Consider the following 24,435-nt stretch of genomic DNA (forward strand, 5'->3'; position numbering starts at 1 on the left):
CATTGGCGGGCTTATTGTTAAAAAGCCATATCATCCAACCAACCAAAAATCTGTGAATATATATTTTTTAAGATATTAATGAAAACATGTATGCAATCAAGTATTTACATATGCGCGAACGTTATGTCAAAAAAAATTGTCACAATTACATCGTCTTAGGTAGGTAAATAGGTAGCTTGTTTCAATATGATGAAATACGTTATTTTATTTATTTATTTTTAATTTTATTTATTTCTTAAATTAGCGTATATTACAACTAATATAAACTATTATTAAAACATCATACATACATCATCTACATAGTTTAACTTCTGAAACATGTAGTCTATAATAAAACTCAAGTGTTAAAAACGAAGTGTTTTCTTTAATTATTTTAACATGTCTTACCACAAAGTTAATGCCGAAACAATAAATAAAATATATATTTATATATATATATATATATATATATATATATATATATATATATATATATATATATATATATATATATATATATATATATATATATATATATATATATATATATATATATATATACTTACATCTTCTTACAGTAAACAAAACATTTATTTTTTAATTCTTCCAGACTCTTTTATTCTTCATACGTTAAGGCATCTAACCAAAAGCCTATTACGCGTCTTTCACATTTGGCGCTTTTGGGAGTATAGTCAAGTTGTCTTTTCCCTGTTTCAGCTCTGCACTATGTAGCAAAATAACCACGCTACTTAGTTGTATAATTGACTGTTTATATTTTCCCGCAAACAGAAACATAATACTTATAGAATTCAGAAGTAAGTTTCGCCATAATAATAAATAATTTTCCATCGGGCTTTCCTCGTAGCCAAAGTGAGTTTATCAATATTTGTCAAACCTAATGTGAGCGAGAGGAGGGGAGAATAATCAATAAGGGAACATAACGAATGCGCGAGTAAATACTGAAAATTACGTTTCGTAATATAATATAATTCTTCTTTAATAAGTAATGCGTGTTCGACGTTGAGTAAGTAAAATTACCAGGCAAACAAAATTATTCATCACAATATTCAAACAATTGATATCGATGAATCCAGAAAACAATTCAGAGCTGTTCACTAGAGTTTTTTAATTATTTGTTTATTTCAACTTTATGTAGGTACAGAAAAGAAATAAGTACATTGCGCATTGGCGGGCTTATTGCTAAAAAACAATATCTTCCTACATACCTAAAACAGACAAATGATATTGATCAAAACGTTTGATACCATATATGGCTGTTTTGCAATCAAAGGGTAGATAGTACTTGCATGAAAAAACACAAAAATTACAAACTGACATAAAAAACATAAATTACAAAAGATGATAATAAGGAGAGCAAAGGAAAAGGGGAGTTTAGGGAAGGAAGTAGAGGGAAAATCTAAGGGAGGAGGTTTGATGGACAGTAAAGATTCTAATGATATATAGTAATGTCTCAGACGTTTCTTAAAAGTATTTATAGAATGTGCATTTTTCAGCATTTTAAGAGATCTTACGAATTTCAGTAAGGAGCAATTTTATTTACATTAGTTATGTGTAAGTATGTGGTGGCTCAACCCCGAAACAAAAAACGACAGCTCCATTCTAACTTTTCATTTTTTTCCTGAAACAAAAATATCGGTTTAGCTTTGGAATCAATGCAGTATTATTTTGTTTATTGCATTATTGTGTGGGGTACTGCATGCTTTTGAAGCATTAAGTAGTGTATAATATATACAGTAAACCCCTCTATAACGTTGAGATAAGTACCATGTTATCAGAGAGAACGTTTTAGAGGGTAAATGTTTTTAAATTATATTTAAATATTACAATGACTCGTTTCAGTCATTTCCCCTGGTTAAAATGAATAAATACCAAATAAAACACTAACCCCTTATAACTTTCGCTCCGATAACGCGGTACCTATCTCAACGTAGTAGGGGAGTTTACTGTATTGTGTTTGAAGTTCATTAAATTATTATAATAAAATAAAGGAACATAAAACCAGATTTTGTTAATTTTAGGGCTCCATCGCATGTTTATTGTTTCACAAAAGTGTTTCATCGTCAAAAAGTTTGAGAATCGCTGATTTAGATTATTGAAAGTTGTATATGGTCAGAAATGGAAAGCTATTAAATTTACGAAGTTCTTAACAAATGTCAGTTCCAACAGAGATACTAAAGCAGTTGTTAAATTAATCCATATAAACAACTCCAACAACAAGAAGTTAGGTAGTTGGATATTCAATAAAAGGTAAAATGGCGAACTTAATAGAGTATATTAAGTCATTTATGTCAGCTAATGCCATGTGAGTGCCTAGACTTTTATTCTCGTCGCATGAATAGACGCTTTGTCTCTGTTACGACGTATCTTTAAATGTTATGTACATTAAGTGTAATATATCTTAAAATATTGAACTAGTTCAAAGGTCAAAGTTCGTAATTTTGACCCACTGGAACTTGACCTTGTAAAACGTAGTTCAATAAGTCAACCAAAACACTGCAGAGGCAGATAAAATATACGCCAAAGAAAAAATCATATTTCAATCTTTATCTTATGTATTTTATAACTGATTTACATTAACATAAAAATGAGATATTTCATTTCACTTTCTATTAAAATTTATTAGGGTGTTTTGAGAGAGAATTTTCATTTTGTATTCAGCTGGAATTCAGGCCGAAAATATACAGGAATTCGGATCACGTAAAAAAATTAAAAGGATTTCCAATTTATTTAAATCGGTTTATTGCCTGTAAAATATCCGTAAAATAATAAATAATTCCGCTGAATTGTTTTTAATTTTGTTTTATGAATTCAAATGTAAAAATTATCATTCAAAAGCTTAAAATATTTGGATCAATTTGGATTGGAAATACGGTTTGAAATTTTAACAAAACGAGTGAATTTACATGGCAAAGTGGCTTGGCATGCGAAATAACTCCACGAATAATAATATACTCAAATGAATCCCATTACCAACATATTCAGGAGTTCATTATTAATTGGAAAAAGGATTCAAAGTACTACAAAATATTATACGGTTTGAAAAACAAACATTTTATATTATCCTTCAAAGTCCTAAAACAAACGGATTATCGGGTTTACTCCATAAAACTTGATTATTTTAAATAAAAAGGAAATGTAAAATACCACATTCTCTTTCAGCCATTAATTAACAAATTTTTTATAATAGAGATCGAGAATGTCTGACATTTTGAATGTAAAATTATATTTTTTCATCCTTATATTTCACAGTGAAAATATTGAATAAAAATATAAGCTATTCACAGTATTTACACCAACAACAAAAATCAACTGCTTAAGCGATATTTTTTTAATGAACGAAAGGAGAGAAAAAGTGCGTAAATTATGGATTTGATAAAAAAATACTTTTCGCTGTCTGAAATTTCACTAAGCATAATACAACAAATTAAGTGTATATTGATTTTAGACACAATAAATACAGAGTGAAAGTTTACTGGAAATAAAAAAAAAAACAGGAGTCGAGGTTCTGCCTATTTTTTTGTTTGGACTTTTTGTGACAAAGAAATTTTTTATAAACGAGTATCAAAGTTTAAATTGGTATTAATTTTAGTTTTTTGTTGATTAATTTTAGTTTTTTAAAATAAGTGAGATTTTTTACGTTTTGACATCTGAACATAGGATGAAGAAGAATACGGAAGTCTTCTTCTTATCATTCATCGTTCACTTCGTGTAATACCACTTAAAAACACTATTTCATGATACTCTCCTTATCATTTATCGTTCGTTTTGTGTAACACCACTTAAAAACACTACTTCATGAAGTGGTATTACTCAAAGTGAACGAGGAATGATAAGGAGAGTGTTATATACCATATCACAATAAGATCTAAAAGGTTGTTCTAATTTTTAAAAAAAATTTAATGATGATGTAGAAATGTTGGATATAAAATATTTAATGGTTTTTAAAATAATTTAAACGTGTTTTAAAGTACAGAGTACGTTAAAAATAAATGAAAGGAGTACTGAGATTACCTTTGAAATATTTTACATTGGATTGCAGTTGATTATATGTACAATATATTTAAAAATTAAAATAAATTAGTTTTTTATTAAGTAATCTAAGAAATTAAATTTAATAATAAATAATAAATGTAATTATGTAAAATATTTAATAATAATAAAACCCTTATCCGCACCCCAATGGTGCATAGGGCACTGCGTCATATAAACGCAGTGTTATCTTGATCGTTTACACGTGAAGGAAAGGTGATCAGCCCTCCGCTTCAGGTACCAGTCCAGGGTAATATTGAATAAATATGACAGTGAAAAAATCACTTATATTTATTTTACCCCCCTTGGGAATCGAACCCGGGACCTACAGAACGGTAGCCGAGCGTGCTGACCATTACACTACGGAGGCGGACACATTGTTTAAAAAACACAATAAAAATCAATTTTGTGACCATTGTTTCGCCTTGTTAGGGTTAGTTATTTTTTAACGAATCTGTGTTTGATTTTACCATTTGATACATGTATAAAACAATATTTGATGATAACTGAGCATAAACTGGGTATAATAACTTCTTGCGGCTCATGGCTATCGATTTTACGATTCGTGAACTGTTTTATTCCTTGAGCCGCCAGTCGCGGGTTTCAAGGATTGTGGATTTCGTGCACTCGGAATAGACACACGTGTCATGGTCCCGAATAATGTTGTTCCAGTAATGAAACGAAAATCAGGCGATTTGCCAATACCGAGGAGCCATATTACATGTGCAAAAAATAGACTTATACTTATAGATACCGATAAAGACACTCGTAGAAATTATAGGTCAACGTTATGCAAGCTAGTACGAGTGCAGGTATGCGACCACGAGTGTCCTAGCCACCATTGTTGTTCTTTTTTCCAATCTAATATTCCTTTTTCATTACCTAATTCATTCAGTAGTCACTTTGTGGTAAAATCTATCCATTTTTTATTTAAGTTTTACTTAAATGGTGGTATTTACAGTAAAATACATTACAGTATAGTACAATAAAGTATTTATAATAAGTAAAACTAATATTTCTATATCATATACTAGTTAAGATATGTCCTTGAAATTTAATTTATGATGTACATATGTGGGAGTTTTAAAATTTGAGTAGTGTGGTTGTCAATCATGTATAGAATGGTGAATGTTACAAATGTGTAAAGTGATCACTTAACCAGCCTATAAGCCTTGTAAACACCCCGACTTTAATTTTCTTCTCATCTTTCTTGAGATGTCAAAGTATAAAAATTTCAATTTTTAAAGTCATGAGTTATTAATTTAAAAGATGGTAAAGTGATGTTTGTAGCACCATTCTGTACGTGAAAAGTTTTGTTTTATTCAGTGCGACGCATGCGACATCTGGTGGTAGAACTGTTTTATGTAGGTACTATTTGTAAGTACTTAATAAAATGTATAGGTAGGTACCTAGGTATTTTATTACATATATATATATATATATATATATATATATATATATATATATATATATATATATATATATATATATATATATATATATATATATATATATATATATATATATATATATATATATATATATATATATATATATATATATGCGTAAAAACCTTGAAGTCTTTTATCAATACATGCGTAGGTAGGAGAATTAAACTGTTTGTAGGAGGTTACAGTATCGTTGCCATTCGGCCCTTTGACTAGGGTTTGCGTAAAGTTGTAGAGAGACGGAACCGGAAATAGGATACAGGGGATGATGGAAGGTCCTTATTGTTTCAGAGGACCCACTTCAGTCGCACAGGGCGCTGAAGATCCTGAAGCCTGGCGCTGACATGTCGGGAAATTACTCTTGTGTTGTCTCAACATTCGATGACGAGGACGACAAATCAAAAACAATGCTCGTCTTCAGTAAGTGTTTTTTTTTAATATTTTATTGTACAATACCACATTGTTTCAAAATTCATTCCTTTTATTTTGTTAATCTTCCCCTCCCCATGATATATATTTACTATAACTCGATTTTCAAAATGAGAAAATCAATATAAAATATAATATATACTAGCTCAGAATTTTTGTATTCCTCCATAATATAATTATGTTATACATGAAAGTGTCATAATGAAAAGTTATTCATTATGGAAACTTTGCTGTGACGGAAATAAATAACTTGTGAAAAAATCGGGGATAAAATCACCAATACACAAACCAGAGCTAACATTACAAAATTGTTACATTTTAACTTCAACTATTGTAAACAAAAGCAATATTAGGGAATATTCACATTTTTCCCATTTTTAAACCACATTTTCACAAGGTAAACAAAATACATATCACTGCAGTGATATGTATTTTGCACCAGTGCACTGGTGCACGTGGAATTTTTAACACAGTAAGAGAAAGGTTACAAAATGGTTATTAAAAATATGTACGTTTATTTATACATGAACGAAGTAAATTCAATGTAAAAGTTTTATTACAAAAAATAAGTTTCGCTATTTTTTTCCCGCTTACTGCTTTGTTTGAGTCGACCCCGACCTCTAGATATAGCAGTCGAAATAACAAGTTTGAACAAAGATAAAATAAAATTCAGTTTATAATATTAATAATTTTTTTAAGAACCACAAGACCTTCGGTATTTTTGATAAGAATAAATTAAGTAACATTAAATATGAAATTTTGTGAAATAATAAATAATCGCAGAGTATCGTGGTCATTGATTATTTTATTTTCTTAATATTTTTTCGATGGAAAATTTTTAAAATCTTTATCTTAATATTTATAAAGATATTGCAAAATTGTTGGATATTTAAGTTATAAGAAATGATTCAAAAATATATTTTTATCACTAATAGTTTAGCTTCAGTTTACAATTTATATATTACAGAATAATTGATTTTTTTAGCATTACCGAAAATTGTTTCACTTAAATATTTTTTTTATGTGTACTATGAAGGAATCTTTTAACTTTTATTATTTATTCTGCAATCATGCTGGTTTGTTAAATGAATTTATAATATTTTTTAAATGAAAACACACGACTTCTGTCTTGATAATCATCAACAGTTTGTTGTCGAGTTCTCAAATAAAGTCCAAGAAGAATTTATATTTATAAAAAACAACAACAAAAAATCTACCATAGCATTTATATATTTATCTTATATTAATAATCAAATTTGAGAAAAATCAAATAATACAAACATTTGAATCTGTACAGAGCACATGGCTAGGTTAATACAATACTAGTTTACTACTTAGTTCAAATAAAACAAAGAAAAACAAAAAGAAGAACATGCAATTTAAAGATCTCATCTGGTATTTAAAAAACGTACATTAAGAAATATGCAAATAATACGCAATTCATATGTACACAAATTTAAAAAAAGGAAGATGAAAAAAAGACAAATAAATTATCCTCTCTAGCAACCAATCTCGCAAAAACTTGTTTAGTTCTATTTATATTTGCGTATGTTTTTTAAATATGTTCATGCGTAAATATAAAATTATCTCACATTTAGCATTCATATTTCAATATTTCCTTCTCTCATCATATTGTTTTTCGTCTGAAATTTAATTTTAATTTCCATTTATTTTCTTCTTGTTTACAGTATTTTTTATTTTCCAGCGCCCGGGAAGAATTTCCAGTTAAGACAAGAAAAAAAGGACGCTGATTCTGTGAAGCTGGTTTGCTTTGCGGAAAATGTCTTTCCTCAACCCACCATATCCATCATATCACAATCGTAAGTAATTGCGTTACTTTAAAAATAACTGTTATAATACATTGAAAAAATAATATATTATAATCAATATATTAAAAACAGTGTAAAAGAAAAACTTTTTTACCACTTGAATTTATTTCATTATAACGACTAGTTTTGGAAGCTATGCTTCTTCAGGTCTAAATATAAATGTAATATGTTTATATTTGGACCTGAAGATGGAGCTTAGTTTCCGAAACTAGTCGTAATAATAAAATAAATTCAAGTTGTAAAAACATGTGTCTTTCTTTTACAATTTTATCATGTCTTACCACAAAGTGAATGCCGAAACAAAAAATAAAATATTTTAAACATATTAATAATATATACAGAAAACCACGAAAATATTCCCTTATAATTACAGCTCCACTTATTCAACATACATTTGTAACTGTATTATTTTTTAAATACTTAAAGTATTTCCATCAGAGTAGACCTAACAAACGCATACAAAATAGGTGTTCTATTAATATTTTTTTGTCCTTATTAGATCGATAATTTCGTAGAAATGTAGAATGTAAAAAAATAGAAATATTTGTTCTATAGGTAAAATAAAGCACCGAAAAGAACATTCATTTATATTTTCCGGTGTCAATAAATGTGAGAATACCAGTAATGGTCGTGTTACCCTATATTCAGAATTTATGGAAGCAAGCTTCAAAGATTCCACGAACGTAAAATTCTAGTCAGTATATCTTTCACGTTTTCTCAAGTCGTCAATGGAAGAAAATATATAAAAACTAAATATTGTGCACGTCTGTAACTGAAATTCTGAACAGAACAGTGAGCTTTATACTTTCTGCAGACATACTCTTTCGTAGCTTGGAAACAATTTCTATATTCAGAGTTCATGATATATGAATGAATCGTTTCGGTGGGAGAATCGCTCCCTACCCCCGAGGTGCTATATGTTAGTCGGAGTAAAATGAGGTTGTGAGTATCCAAGGGTTAGATCTTGGAATTTAGAGCGTGTTATTGGAGTTTTACCTTCCCTTTGGAAACCACAGTGCATATTCTATGAATGAAAAAGGTGTTTAGACGTTTTGATATCAGAATGTATTATTTAATTATTATTCTTAATACATATTTGTATTTTTATTATCTACAAAAATACTTCAATTTTATACTATTTGTTTGAGTCAAAGTGGTTCATAATTAACAAGAGGTATCAAATCATAGTGGAATAGGTTCGAACCCAGAAAATCTAACCGAATTCGCCTCATAAACTTTTTCAACTATCCTTTCTTCATTCATTCGATTTACATACCCAAAACATCTAAACACATCTTTCTTAATTTTATCGATAAAGCTGATATTTCAGCCTTGCATCCTTTCCTTATGTCACCATTCGAACATCTATCATACATATCTTTATAATTACATATTTAAAATATACCTTATGATAGAACCTCTCAATTGGATGATATGATAATAAAATAGTAAAGGGCATTGGCTCCATAAACCAAGCTAGGACACAAAATGCCGAACTCTCTTCTAGTGGAACGGAAAGCCTGTTGACGACAGTCAACATTCCGGTTTCTCCTAAGGAGTTTTAAGTGGTTTCCTCCCAGCAACGAGCAAATGCTGAGAAGTTCCTTATTGGCCCACACTAGATTATCCCTGCTGTTCCCAAAAGAAGATATGTTATGAAGAAACAAAAATCCACTTAATGATCTGTAAACCTATTTTTATTTTATTTTGACAAAAAACCATCGCTTTAGCACTTGATGCTTTTTAAATTATTTTTTAATATCTCAATATAGATGAAGGTGAATACGAAAGTCTGGGCATTTACGAGCTTTACGGCCGTCATAGGCTGGTTTCAGTGATCACTTTACACAGGTGTAACATTCACCAATTTTACCCATGATTAACACCACACTTCTCAACTCCTTGGAACTTCTTAATATATATTGTTCAAATTCGAAACAAAGTGCTTGAATTCACTTAAATTTCAGTTTATATGTTTATATTGAGATGAAAGCAGCTTTTAAAATAACTCCTAATTGAAGATAATCCAGTTGGTGAACAAGTATTTGGACACACTCAAAATGTTTTGTCCGCCTCCGTGGTGTAATGGTCAGCGTGTTTAGCTACCGTGCTGGAGGTCCCGGGTTCGATTCCCAGGGGGGGAGGTGAAAATAAATATTAGTGATTTAACACTGTAATATTTATTTAATATTACCCTGGACTGGTTCCTGTAGCGCAAGAGTGATCACCTTGCCTTCATGTAAGTAACGATCAAGATAACACTGCATCACTTTGATGCATTGCCCTATGCACCATTAGGTTCGGATAAGGGTAATAAATAAAGAAATAAACCTTTATTATAATTAGCAAGGTAAATAATATATGTAATTCTCACTAAAAAGAGGCTTGATATGTTGTTCTAAAATTAGTCGTGGATATAATAGGCTCGTGTGGTTTTATGACAATGTGTGGTTTATTAATCACGTGACCTTGCTTCAATATTGGAGTGGAGGTGTTATGTCCGAACGAACAATGGACATGCACCAATCGGAATGCTTGAATTCCCTTGTATCTTGCATGATAAAAATACTCGGCTGGAGTAGGTACTTAGCTCCTAGCACCCATCGTGTGGTACCTACCTGCCACCTTCTAGACACGCCATTGTGCCATACATTTCCACCGACAATAGAACTCTCACAGTTCCATGCGCACTCCATTATTCCTGTGCTCCTGATATTGAAATAAATAAGATTTACATTTTGACGTGCAATTTCTATACAACAAAGTTAAATATATATACAAAAAAATATATGGCGGAAAATTATTTTTATCGTATAGGTTATTTGAATCATTTTACAACATTTTGAGTGTGTCCAAATACTACTACTACTACTACTACTACTACCATCACGCCGTTTCCCCGCAGGGGTAGGCAGAGAGGATGGAACGCCACACTCTTCTGTCCTGATATACACTCCTCGCCTCTTCCTAATCTTTTCAATCATTCCTCGTTCAGCCTTACATTCCTTTCTTATATCGTCGTTTTTAATTCATATGGAATATCTCCAATGAGGAGTTATTTTTCATGTTATTTTTTTTTGACATCTCAACAAAGATGAAGAAGAATATCGAGAAGAATTTTGTTTCGAATTTGAACTATACATATAGAAGTTACAAAAATTTGAGTAGTGTGGTTGTCAATCATTGGTAGAACTGGCGAATGTTACATGTGTGTAAAGTAATATTTTAAACCAGCCTATAACCGTCGTAAGCCCCGAAACAGCCCATAATTTAATATTCTTCTTCATCTGGGATGAGATGTCAATAAAAATGTTATCAGTGTTATGGCAGTGTTATCTTGATAACATGCAGGCAAGGTGATCCCCCTTGCACTTCACGTACCAGTCCAGGGCAGTATTAAATATGCATTAGAGTGAAAATCGCTAATGTTTATTTTCACTAACACTGGAAATCGAACCCAAGGTCTGTAGCACGGTAGTCAAACGCTCTAACCATAACATTACAGTGAACGGCTCATAATTACTTATGAATTAATTAACTAAATAAAGAGGTTTTTAATAATAAAAAAAAAGTTTCGGGGAAGTTTATTCTACAGGGACTCTTAATAATAATAATAATAAAACCCTTATCCGCACCCCAATGGTGCATAGGGCACTGTGTCATATTAACGCAGTGTTATCTTGATCGTTTTACACATGAAGGAAAGGTGACCAGCCCTCCGCTTCAGGTACCAGTCTATGGTAATATTGAATAAATATTACAGTGCAAAAATCACTTAAAATTATTTTACCCCCCTTGGGAATCGAACCCGGGACCTCCAGAACGGTAGCCGAGCGTGCTGACCATTACACTACGGAGGGACTCTTACTCAAGATTATACGAGTACGGGTATGAAACCCTATCTGTTTATCTAATTATTTTTTACCAACATATTATGTCTAAATTTAACCCAACTCTATATAATACTGTATATATATTTTTTTTGAAAACTTTAATTTTACTTCAATAGCGGATTGATATTGAGATTGCATAATACGAAGTGGTGTGGAAAACGTATTAAATAATATGTGTTTAGGCACTTAAATTTTCGTACTAAGAAAACGTTGAAGTTTGTATTAAAATTGGGAGAAAATTATAATTCCTTGGTTAATTAAAAAGGTAAGTTAAGATTAAATAACGGATAAGGTAGGGGTTGAATGATGTAGATTTCATCTAAATGAATAACAAGAGGCTATAAATCTAATTAATTTTAATTTTGTTGGCATTAAGTATTTTTTTTTGTACATTGTAAGTACGTTTATAAATCATATTTCAAATATTTGAAACAAGTATTTACGAAAAACCTTTAGAAAAAAAAATGACAATCCAGTTTTCAATTATATGCATGTAATCTCTGCCAAAAAAACTGACTTAAATCAAACATAGATGCTGCCACGAACTCACTTTTTTGGTAAAAGTTTTGATTGGTTTTATTATTTGAAACGAAACTGCATTATTTTATTTTAAAAATACAAACACAAACAAGGAATGATATTATTTAACGGACCTATATAGGTTTTTGGTCAAAATCTGTAAAAAAATGTTACTGTCACATTACCAAAAAAGAAGGATATTATGAAATTTTCATAACTTTTCATTGTCTGCCTCCATAGTGTAATGGTCAGTACGCTCGGCTACCGTTCTGGGAGTCCCGGGTTCGATTTCCAAGGATGGCAAAATAAATATAAGTGATTTTTTCACTGTAATATTTATTTAATATTACCCTAGACTGGTACCTGAAGCGGAGGGCTGATTACCTTTCCTTCATGTGTAAAACGATCAAGATAACACTGCGTTTAAATGACGCAGTGCCCTATGCACCACTGGGGTGCGGATAAGGGTTTTATTATTATTATTGTTATTATGAAAATTTCATAACTTTAAAGCTTATAACAAGTTTGAAGAATGCAATGAATGTCATTATGTATTTTTTAAAAGATTGTTGGAAAAAAATAATACAAATAATGTAACAACTGTTTAAACTAACGTGCGGTTTCTATATCTGGGTTTAAGTGTGAGTATAAATATTTAAAAAAAGTACACCAATGACTTAACAAAATTTAACCATGGGGCCAGTAGTCACAACGTTTCATGTTTCAAGTAAAGGTATAGTTAACTGTAAATCTTTCCAGGTCACAGTGATAAATACAAAAAAATAACAACATCAATTCCAAATGTCAGTACAAAAGTTACTTATTATTCAGTAATGATTTATTCACGGTTTACAAAATATAAGGGCTCATTTATTTCAACGGAAATATAATTCTGTTTACTTCACATTAGTTTATTTTAGTGTCGAGGGAAATAAGAGCTTTGAGTCGGTCACGCTATTATTAATCGTAAACCAGACCAAATGAACATTTTTCGGAACAAAGAATGCCTTGGCTTCCCAACCCCAAAGCGTAATATTTCTGTGTTTTGTGTATAAACTGGGCCAGGAAGGTACATAGGAGGAAAGTGTCATTAAGTCCAGAAAATAGGTATAGCATAATGCCATCGAGTAAATATTAACGCGATTTATGTATTTATTTATAAATTAATTACACAATTAGAGATTACAAATCACGAATAACAAATAAAAAATTATAAATTACAAATTACTAATTACAAATTACAAATAAAAATTCACAAAACACAAATAATAAATCATAAATTACTAATTAAAAAAAAAACAAATTAATAATTGCTAATTACAAATTATAAGTGATTTCATTCACTCTTATAATTCAATATTACCTTGGACTGGTACCGGAAGCGGAGGGCTGATCATCATTCCTTCATGTGTTAGCGATCAAAATAACACTGCGTTTATATGAGTTCTAGTCCGCCTCCGTAGTGTAATGGTCAGCACGCTCGGCTACCGTTCTGGAGGTCCCGGGTTCGATTCCCAAGGGGGGTAAAAATAAATATAAGTGATTTTTTCACTGTGATATTTATTCAATATTACCATGGACTGGTACCTGAAGCGGAGGGCTGATCACCTTTCCTTCATGTGTAAAACGATCATGATAACACTGCATTTATAAGACACAGTGCCCTATGCACCATTGGGGTGCGGATAAGGGTTTTATTATATTATTATTATATGATGCAGTGCCCTATGCACCATTGGGGTGAGGATAAGGGTTTGAATGAATGAATGAATTAAAAATTACAAATTAAAATTTACAATAATGTGCCCTCACTGAATTTTTCCGTACCGAGGGATCATTTTATAATATTTATTGTATGCATTTATAAAATTGTTAAGATTTTTTTTATATATTAAAAATCGATATAGCTGAATGATACGGTCTATTTCAGATCTACCCATTTATATTATCCATTTATAAATAGTCCTTTTATATTATTAAGTTTTTTTTGACCAAAAGAGGTATGTGTTAGATAAGATATTTTTTTGGATTTTATAGTTACATGTACGTTAAGATAAAATGTGTCAGTTGTGATTTGTGTGCTTTGCTGGAAGATATTTTGTGCTATGTGAGAGAAATTCTTAAATGTAAATGTAAGGATAGTTTTAGTACATAGTTGTTTGACAGTCATAAATTGTAATTCTGTAAATATTTCATTTGTGTAAATATTTAACAAATCTTCAATAAAAAGACATTATTATAGTACCAAGCAAAATTTCAATTAAAACACATACCCCCTTTGTAGTTTCTGCTCTCAAATGTATAAATCGTTGGTATCAAGATGTAAGTTAGAGTAACTAAGCCAATAGCCGGAATCAATACCGGAAATCAAAACAGCAGTGGAAATTGTGTCGCACCATTACCGTTTTATTTATGTATAATTATATAAATCGAATTATAATTTATTATCTACTTAGGAGGCGGTGGTTAGGGGTAACAAATTATTATTTTACAATAATAATGGAAATTGGGTTGGTATAATTTACCATTAAGTCCAATGGATCGATACAATGATGAATTAGTCCAGTAGCTATGTCATTCGAAATGACACATTTTTTCCTTTGTAATATTTTCACTGTAAGTGGAGGTAGGGGGAGTTATTGATAGTCTGAAACAAGAACTTTTGGACTCCAACCCTTTTATACAATCTTTAATAATGCATTTATTTAATTTTAGGATGAAAACGTTTTTTTTTACAGGACTTGCACGAATTGAATTTCGTATACCATTTTTATACTTCTTCAACCCCTTATTTGCACCCAATGGTGGATATTATTGACGCTGTGTTATCTTGATCGTTCAATTGAATAATGAAGATAACGTACATAATCTTATACAGTGCGGTTTCTCTAGAGAAGACACTGAATAAACTGTAATGAAAATTAATAATTCAGATGAAGTAATCTGTATATAATAAAATAAAAAGGACATAGTTTTTTCCACATATGGGTAAATATGTGAAAAAATGATATATTATATGTGGAAAAAACTAAATGGGTGTTATTTTTCTTCACATAAAATGTAGCTCCACAATGAAATTGCAGTACAAAACTCGAATCTAAGTATTCTGTACTTGTTAAGTAATATGTACATCCAAAATTCTACTTTTATTTACATATATCGCTCACTCCTTTCAACAACGTCATTTATAAATAAATAAAAAACTTGATTTTTCAGGAGATCGTTTTTAAATTTTAAAAATATAATAGAATGCATTAAAAATAAATATCAAGCCACTTATTGAACTTTTTACTGTGCAACAGATCTTTTTGGGTAAAACCTGAATGTGTTTTCTCCATTTGAAATATATTTTGTATATTTCAAAAAATAATTAAACAATACTTTCCTACAAAATGCAAAAACAACACTTTCTGCCCTGTAGCGGGTAAATATTAAATTAAAAATGTGCCGCTTTTGCTGCAAAACATGCACATCTGAAAATTGTCGATTTTTTATTTATGACGTTTTTTAAAGGAATGAGCGACATATGATAATATGTGACATATGAAATATGATAATATTCGTCTTATTTAAACATTATCATACACTGACTAAAAATTAATACAAAATGTTCTTATATACTAACAATAAATGCTATTCTTATTATGGTCTAGGGGTACATATAATGGTGTGTATTTCAGTGGGTAATGTGGATTTCTACCAACACTCTGCAGTTACAATAAAAATTCTGTACTTATTAGCTTGATAAAATTGCCATTTCGTCGAACATATTTGCCGTCCTTTGTTACACGCGACTCCTCTATATCTATTTATTTCTTACACACTAGTGATGCATTGTTTACACAAATATCCATTCTCTATTTCATATTACATTTGTTTCCGTTTCGATATGCACACGTCGTTTTCTTTAATAACAATGAAATACGTATTTTTTTTCTTTCAAAGACTTATTGTATTTTCTTTGTGTGCTCAATGCTCTTTGAACTTTACAATCTACAAAATATAAATAAATGTTTGTTTAGGGAAACTTCTTAAATAATTCACCGATTAAAAAAAAATTAACACTAGGTTTATATGGTTTATAGTCCGCCTCCGTAGTGTAATGGTCAGCACGCTCGGCTAACGTTCTGGAGGTCCCGGGTTTGATTCCCAAGGGGGGTAAAATAAAATATAAGTGATTTTTTCACTGTAATATTTATTCAATATTACCATGGACTGGTACCTGATCACCTTTCCTTCATGTGTAAACGATCAAGATAACACTGCGTTTATATGACACAGTGCCCTATGCACCATTGGGGTGCGGATAAGGGTTTTATTATTATTATTATTATTATTATATGGTTTAGTTTTATACCTGTGACAGGTGAAATCTTGCTTTATTGATATTTTTTTCCCAACATAACTGGACACTGACATAACTGGAACTAACACAATACTGTAAATTGGTCATACCGAACAGAGTTCTTGTTGACAGGTTGTGTCACTTTGCATTTTCAATGCTTTTTAATGGATTGTTGTTTCATGTATTTTAATAATTTTCATTGTTTTATAAGCATTTTGAAATTAAACATTAGAAATGTGTGTTTCATATTTTTCCATTTATCCTCACTGAACAACAACGTATGGCCGTATATATCTAGTTTAAAATAAAAGCATAGCTTCACGTAAAATTGGTATTTTGATACTTAAAATGACCTTTCACTAATTATTTTGTAGGTGCGTGTGGAATTTATTTGAGTTTATGTGCGTGTATTAATATTATTTCTGTCGTGATAAGATATGAAACTTAATGAAATGGAATGTAGAAATACGTTTAATCGATTGTTTCATTTTAATGTAAAGTCACATTGATAATATCGGTTGGCATTTGTAATACACTTCAACACGAATGTTCTGGAACAGTGACTTATAATTTTATTTTATAAATATAAATATATATATATTTATATATATATATATATATATATATATTTATATATATATATATATATATATATATATATATATATATTTATATATATATATATATATATATATATATATATATATATATATATATATTTATATATATATATATATATATATATATATATATATATATATATATATATATATATATATATATAATATATATATATATATATATATATATATAATATATATATATATATATATATATATATTTATATATATATATATATATATATATAAATATATATATATATATATATATATATATATATATATATATATATATATATATATATATATATAATATATATATAAATATATATATATGTGTATATATATATATATATATATACATATATATGTATATATATATATATATATATATATATATATATGTATATATATATATATATATATATATATATATATATAATATATATATATATATATATATATATATAAATATATATATATTTATATATATATATATATATATATATATATATATATATATATATATATATATATATATATATATATATATATATATATATATATATATTTTATTTTATAAATATAAATATATATATATTTATATATATATATATATATATATATATATTTATATATATATATATATATATATATATATATATATATATATATATATATATATATATATATATATATATATATATATATATATTTTTATATATATATATATATATATATATATATATATATATATATATATATAAATATATATATATATATATATATATATATATATATATATATATATATATATATATATATATATTTATATATATATATATATATATATATATAAATATATATATATATATATATATATATATATATATATATATATATATATATATATATATAAATATATATATAAATATATATATGTGTATATATATATATATATATATGTATATATATATATATATATATATATATATATATATATGTATATATATATATATATATATATATATATATATATATATATATATATATATAAATATATATATATATATATATATATATATATATATATATATATATATATATATATATATATATATATATATATATATATATATATATATATATATATATATATATATATATATATATATATATATATATATTATATATATATTATATAAATATATATCCATACATAAAAAGTAAACTTACGTAAAAGAACACGGTATGATACTTAAAAGTTAAAGCTTAGCCCATAGTTATTTGTTTTGCATAAACTGTATCTAGAATTAGGAGTCTGTTGGACTTTTTGGAAATAATTTAAAAAAGTAACAAAAAAGTATTAATAAAAATTCCTTGCAGTCGTATTTAAATTTTGTGTTGACATTTGTAGGCGGAATCTTATTTTATATGATAAAAACAACAACTTTTTGTATAGTTTCTTTACTTTTATTTTATTTGCCCAGTTACCAGGCTTATTATTATCGACATCATCAGACTAGTCTGATGATGTCGGAATCACGTTATTGATCTAAGTTTTTTTTACTGAGATTCATAAAGGAGCACCATTTTACAAATCAAACTATATGGCTTTTTTCATATTTTTTTATTTGATCAGTGATCGGGTTCTATCGTTACGTATGTTATCAGTTTTATGATGTTAGTAACAAGGAAATCCGTTCACTTGTCAACTAAAATAAAACTGAAAAACGCTACAAAGTTGTTGTTTTATTATAAATTGTAAAACAGGTTGATCTTTCTTCACATTTCAATAAAACAAAACAAATAAATTACCAAAACGTTCAAAATGGCCTCAAATGAGATTCATGTAGCGATAATTAAGCAATAGGTACTCCATACAAATTAATTTATTCCCTTTATATTCAGAGCATCATACTATAATTAATGGAATAAACCTACTCCAGAATTTAATGACGTGAAATTGAATAATGTGGAACTGTTCGGATATTGATAATGCCTCTGGGACCATCAATGTAGTGTCGCGGATGACTACACCTATACGTATCTTGTTAATACTATACAAATATTTGGATAATCCCAATGGCGGAAGTAATGGGATGAATCTCAGTAGAATATAGTTACATTATGTCGCTAAATAACTAATCAATTGAAAGGCTGAAAACTACATGGTTCAGGTAAAATTATGGCGTTATTTTTGTCATTAAATAAATTACAACACAGTGAAACCTCTATCGTTTTAGCGGGACCTATAAAAATAAGCTATGGATGCGAGAAAACAATGAATGCGGGAGTAAGAAGTCAATACACAAGCGAGATATAATCGAGTAAAGATACCGTCCTCTTAATCTGCATAACCATTGGTAGGTTAAAATTCTAAGAAGTCTTAGATCTAAATAAATGTATTTACAACATTTTGAGTGTGTTCAAATACTTGTTCATTAATCTGGATTATCTCCAATTAGGAGTTATGTTTCCCATTATTTTTTGACATCTCAACAAAGATGAAGATGAATATGGAAGTCTGGGCATTAACGGGGCTTAGGCCCCATAAATGCCCAGATTATCCACCCATTTTTTGTTTTCTATCCATTTTTAATTTAAATTTTACAAAAATTAAACACTATAAATATTCAATCCGTTTATAACATAAACAAAAAAAAAACAAATTGCGAAATTTCCAACCGGATTAAAAGTATCTCAAAATTCATATTATTATTTATTGATTTGGCGTTTAATTTGTCGAACTCCATTTGTCACAATATATTTTTTTATGTGTTTTTGTTAATAAAATACAACTTAGTAGCCTCAAAAAATCTGTGTTTGATTTAAAATTAATACATAAATTCATATTATTCTTCGGTTCCCTTAGAACAATGGCTCCCAATTAGTTTTTCACGAGTACCCCTTCGAGAATGAGCCCAAACTAGCACTTGAGCCGAAGTGATAGTTAAAAAAATAGTTTTTCGTCATTTATTTAGTTTACTATCTTTCTTTTGAAAAATTGATTTTTTTCCTAATATGAACTTAAAATCATTTTTTAAGTTTCATAAAAATATGTACGACTAATTTTATAATGGGCCTTGTCATCTTCGAATTGAATTTTGCGAAGATGTTTAGTTTTTATGCTTGAGAGTCAACATTTTTACCTTACTTTACTCTTACGATATTTTTAGGCTGACCCAAAAATTAACTGACAATTGCCTTGTAAAACAAATTTGAATCTAGTTGCTTGAGATGTCCGTAAATTCCTCTTTTTAAAGATTGGTGGTCGATGGAATTGTAAGCAAAAGGGTTTTTTACTCAGTTACATCGCGATGATATTTATGGGAAATAGTTACGCAACTCTGTCCTGCATAGTATTTTAAATATGCTTGTACCGTGGCCGTACTGCAGTCGAGTGATTCGTATTGCAATATTTTTCCCTACAATAGCGCAACTCGATTGATGTCGTTCGATGACGCTGCCCATATAGGTACTTCCGCTGCAATATGCAGATTGATGAACTTCAACATATTTGGGGATTTTAATGTTCACGGAAATGTTTTTTAGTCATTCAATTGCTTATGATAACTCAAATGTTTTATATATATATAATTTGCGGCACATTTTATAAACTTAATAAAACAAAACTACCTTGTTTTTTACTACCTTTTATTGGTGTTTTTCCTCAACCGGTTTCGACAAGAACCACAAGAACCATCATCAGGGTTAAACATGTATAACCTTGATGATGACAAGGTTCTTGTTGAAACCGGTTGGAGAAAAGTACCAATAAAAAGTGGTTAAAAGCAAAGTTGTTTATTTTATAAAGTTTACTAATTATAAATGAATAAATTGAGAGGTTGAATATCGTTACGCTTACCACTTTTGGGAAAACAATGGCTGAAAACAATGAGATCAAATATATAAATTTGGAATTAATATCAAAGTAAAGTACGAACGTGAAAATGAATAAATCTATTGATTGTTTGCAAAATAAAAAAAAAACAAAAGTGTTTTATTTTTAAATCGTGTAGATTATTAAATTGGATATACAATATATGAAATCGGATTTTTCTCGTTAGCGTTATTACCGTAGGGTCTTAACAAAGAATTTTCTCGGTATTCAAACTAATCCTCGGTAACAAAGGCGACCTGCTCGTAACATTTGGACTTAATCCTAAGACCATTAAGGTGACAAAGTTAAATAATTAAAAATCAGTGATTTAAAATACCGGGATACGTTCTTCAGAGCTTTTAACGTAGAACTACGTCTAAGCGATAGATGATAGATAAATAGTGATATTTTTTGACATCTCAACATAGATGAAGAAGAATATGGAAGTCTGGGGATTTACGGAGCTTACGACATAGGCTGGCTAAAGTGACCACATGTCACATTCACCAATTCCACCCAAGATTGAAAACCACACTACTTAAATTCTTGGAAGCTCTATATATATAATCCAATTTCAAAACATTGTACTTGAATTTCACTACAGACATTTATTGGTGAGATGTCAAAGAATAATTTGAAAAATAACTCATATAATTGGAGATGATCCAGATTTGTGAACAAGTATTTGGACATACTCACAATGAGAGTTAATGACTGATTATTCATCGAAACACAATTACATTTACTATTTCCTAATCAATAAAAAGGTTCATGTCAGCGGATAGTTTGGAAGAAATAAATTTAGTAAAGTAACGAAGTTTAAAAACAAACCTGAATGTTTTTTTTATTTATTTTAAATTCTTTTGCATTTCACAACATATTATTTTTACAAGTACATAAAAATATATAATATGAATACGAAAAAAGATCCTACAAAGGCATGACCTGTGTGTGGGTATACATTTTATTTTTGGTTATAATAAAGGCACTGGTAATAATACAATAGAAATCAGAAAAAAAAAATTGTTTAAAAGAGCTAATATAAGCTACAAATATTTGATTAAACAGAAAATAAAACAATCAAGGACGAAAATAATAAAAAAGTAAGTTAGTATGCACTAAATAAGTTATACGTTTAAATGAAGAAGGTACTTATGTAGATCTGTTTTTTTAATAAATAATTTAAGCAAAATTTTTAAATTGAAACAAACTATGGTAATTAATCTTTTAAAAAAAACAGCGACAGCGCCCGCCACGAACTCTACTTTTACTGTTTTATGAGAAGTTGACTAATTTGAACATAATTACATTTTTATAATTAAAATGTAGCCTTGTTTTAAAATCACTTTAAATATTTTATGATAATTTGATTATACTGGTTTCGAAGCTAACCGCTTCTTTATCAAGACTGATTAATACTAAAACGCTATCTACTAAACAATATTCAAAATATTTTGACGGTTAGGGAACGAAGCTTAGGTAGATCTCAAGTGGCTTTATTTTTTTGTCGATTGGCAATCACAGTCAAAAGGGATCAGGGATGATGAGGATTGGAAACAAATTTAAAAACGGACTTTTAGCAAAATCATTTACTTGTGTATTTATTAGTTGTAAATTATTATTAATTGCCTTTTTAGTTTCTAATATTTCTAAGTATTCTAATTTAAGTCCTCTGTTGCATGTGTGTAATATATTTAGACCTTTTTTGTATCAAATGAGTGATTATTTTCTATTAAGTGATTGGCGAATTCAGAATATATATATATATATATATATATTTTCAATCCCTTATCTGCATCCCAATGGTGCATAGGGCACTGCATTAAATAAACACAGTGTTATCTTTATCGTTAACACACGAAGGAAAGGTGATCAGCCTTCCGTTTCAGGTACCAGTCCAGGGTTATATTGAATGAATATTAGAGTGAAAAAATCACTTATATTTATTTGACCTCCAGAACGGTAGCCGAGCGTGTTGACCATTACAATACGGAGGGGGACACCTTTTTTACCTTTTTTATAGAAATAAATATAGATTAGATTTCCTTTTTTTCTAGAAAAGTGATAAAAGACATCAAGACGGAGGTGGTCGCGGGAGCGGAGGGCTTGTTTGACGTCATCGGGTCTGTGGTGGTGAAGGATGAGGATCTGAACGACTCTGAAGAGTTCGTCTGCGAGATGAGAGTCCCTCAAGCAAACTACACGGCGAGGAAACAGACCATGTATTACCCAGGTAATATAATAATATAATAATAATATAATAATATAATAAACAGACCGTGTATTACCCAGGTAATATAATAATATAATAATAATATAATAATATAATAATATAATAAACAGACCATGTATTACCCAGGTATATTTCTCACCCTAATACATTTCATAATTATCATTAACCATACATTTGTATTATATGGTATTACAATAACAGAGTACATTGGGAATTGTTTTTTATATTATTTTCAGAAATAAAAAGGTTTTGTTTTTTGATCCACTCACATTTTTATTAATAACCAACTAGTTTCGGCAACAACCTGTTGCCCTCTTCTGGGTTTAATTTATGACTGAGTCTTCGGCAACAGGTTGTTGCCGAAACTAATTGGTTGTTAATAAAAATGTGAGTGGATAAAAAAACAAAGTCTTTTTATTTCTCTAAATAATATATCAATGTGATCCACAAAGTTAATGCTTTCAATATTCAAAACATAATTGTTTTTTAACCTACATATAATTATACACTTAAAATTATTTCTGCGTTATTCATTTTTCATCTCTTTTTTGTACCTGATAACGAATGTTTAACAAAAACTGTTTACATGTATGTACATTAAAAAAAAGAGCAAATGGATTTTTAAAAAATATGAACAGCTAAAATATGTTTATTTTTGCAATACTCTAATAGGTAAACAGGTAGATTTGTAGGTTTTTTTTAGTATTTTGTTTTCAGGAAAATTCAATTTGCTATGAAATTGGTCTTCTTTTAATACCTTATTATTACTTTTAGTTGATAAATAAAGAAAAAGTCTAGTTACGTAATAACAGTTAATAAATGTCGGGTGGTTAGTGTCGCGGTTTCTGTCAGTTTGAGTCAGAGTTTCTGGGTTCGAACCCACTAGAGTGGGTAGACCACTATTTGATGATAATGAGCCACTTAAGCTCATTGATTAAAATGAAATTAAATTATTTTTGTAACTAATAAAATCATAAATATTTCTCTTTAAAAAAAGAAAAAGCAAAAGGAAAAATCTAAAGAATACATATCATATAAAAGATCAATATTTTAAAATCTTTTTAACATTTTTTGCCGACTAAAGAAGATATTGTTTGATATTTATTTATTTATTTGTAAAACAAAAGCATCTTAGCAAAAATGACACTCATAATATTGAAAGGGAAAATAAGATTCATAATATTGAAAGGGAAAAGAGTAATTGACC

General features: G+C 28.6%; 1 protein-coding gene across 2 annotated transcripts in view; it reads left to right on the plus strand.

Moving 5' to 3' along the window:
* Positions 1 to 24,435, plus strand: part of LOC148305988 (uncharacterized) — a 61,494-nt gene that overhangs the window by 29,447 nt on the left and 7,612 nt on the right. For both annotated transcript variants that reach the window (XM_088265815.1, XM_088265816.1), the window contains exons 3-5: positions 5,769 to 5,897; positions 7,612 to 7,726; positions 23,053 to 23,228. In XM_088265815.1, the coding sequence (XP_088121941.1) occupies positions 5,769 to 5,897; positions 7,612 to 7,726; positions 23,053 to 23,228 (420 nt within the window). The remainder of the gene's footprint in view (positions 1 to 5,768; positions 5,898 to 7,611; positions 7,727 to 23,052; positions 23,229 to 24,435) is intronic.

This window comes from Brachycentrus maculatus, unplaced genomic scaffold (assembly GCF_059751285.1).
Source record: "Brachycentrus maculatus isolate JH-2025_06_01 unplaced genomic scaffold, ASM5975128v1 h1tg000258l, whole genome shotgun sequence".
Classification (NCBI taxonomy): domain Eukaryota; kingdom Metazoa; phylum Arthropoda; class Insecta; order Trichoptera; family Brachycentridae; genus Brachycentrus; species Brachycentrus maculatus.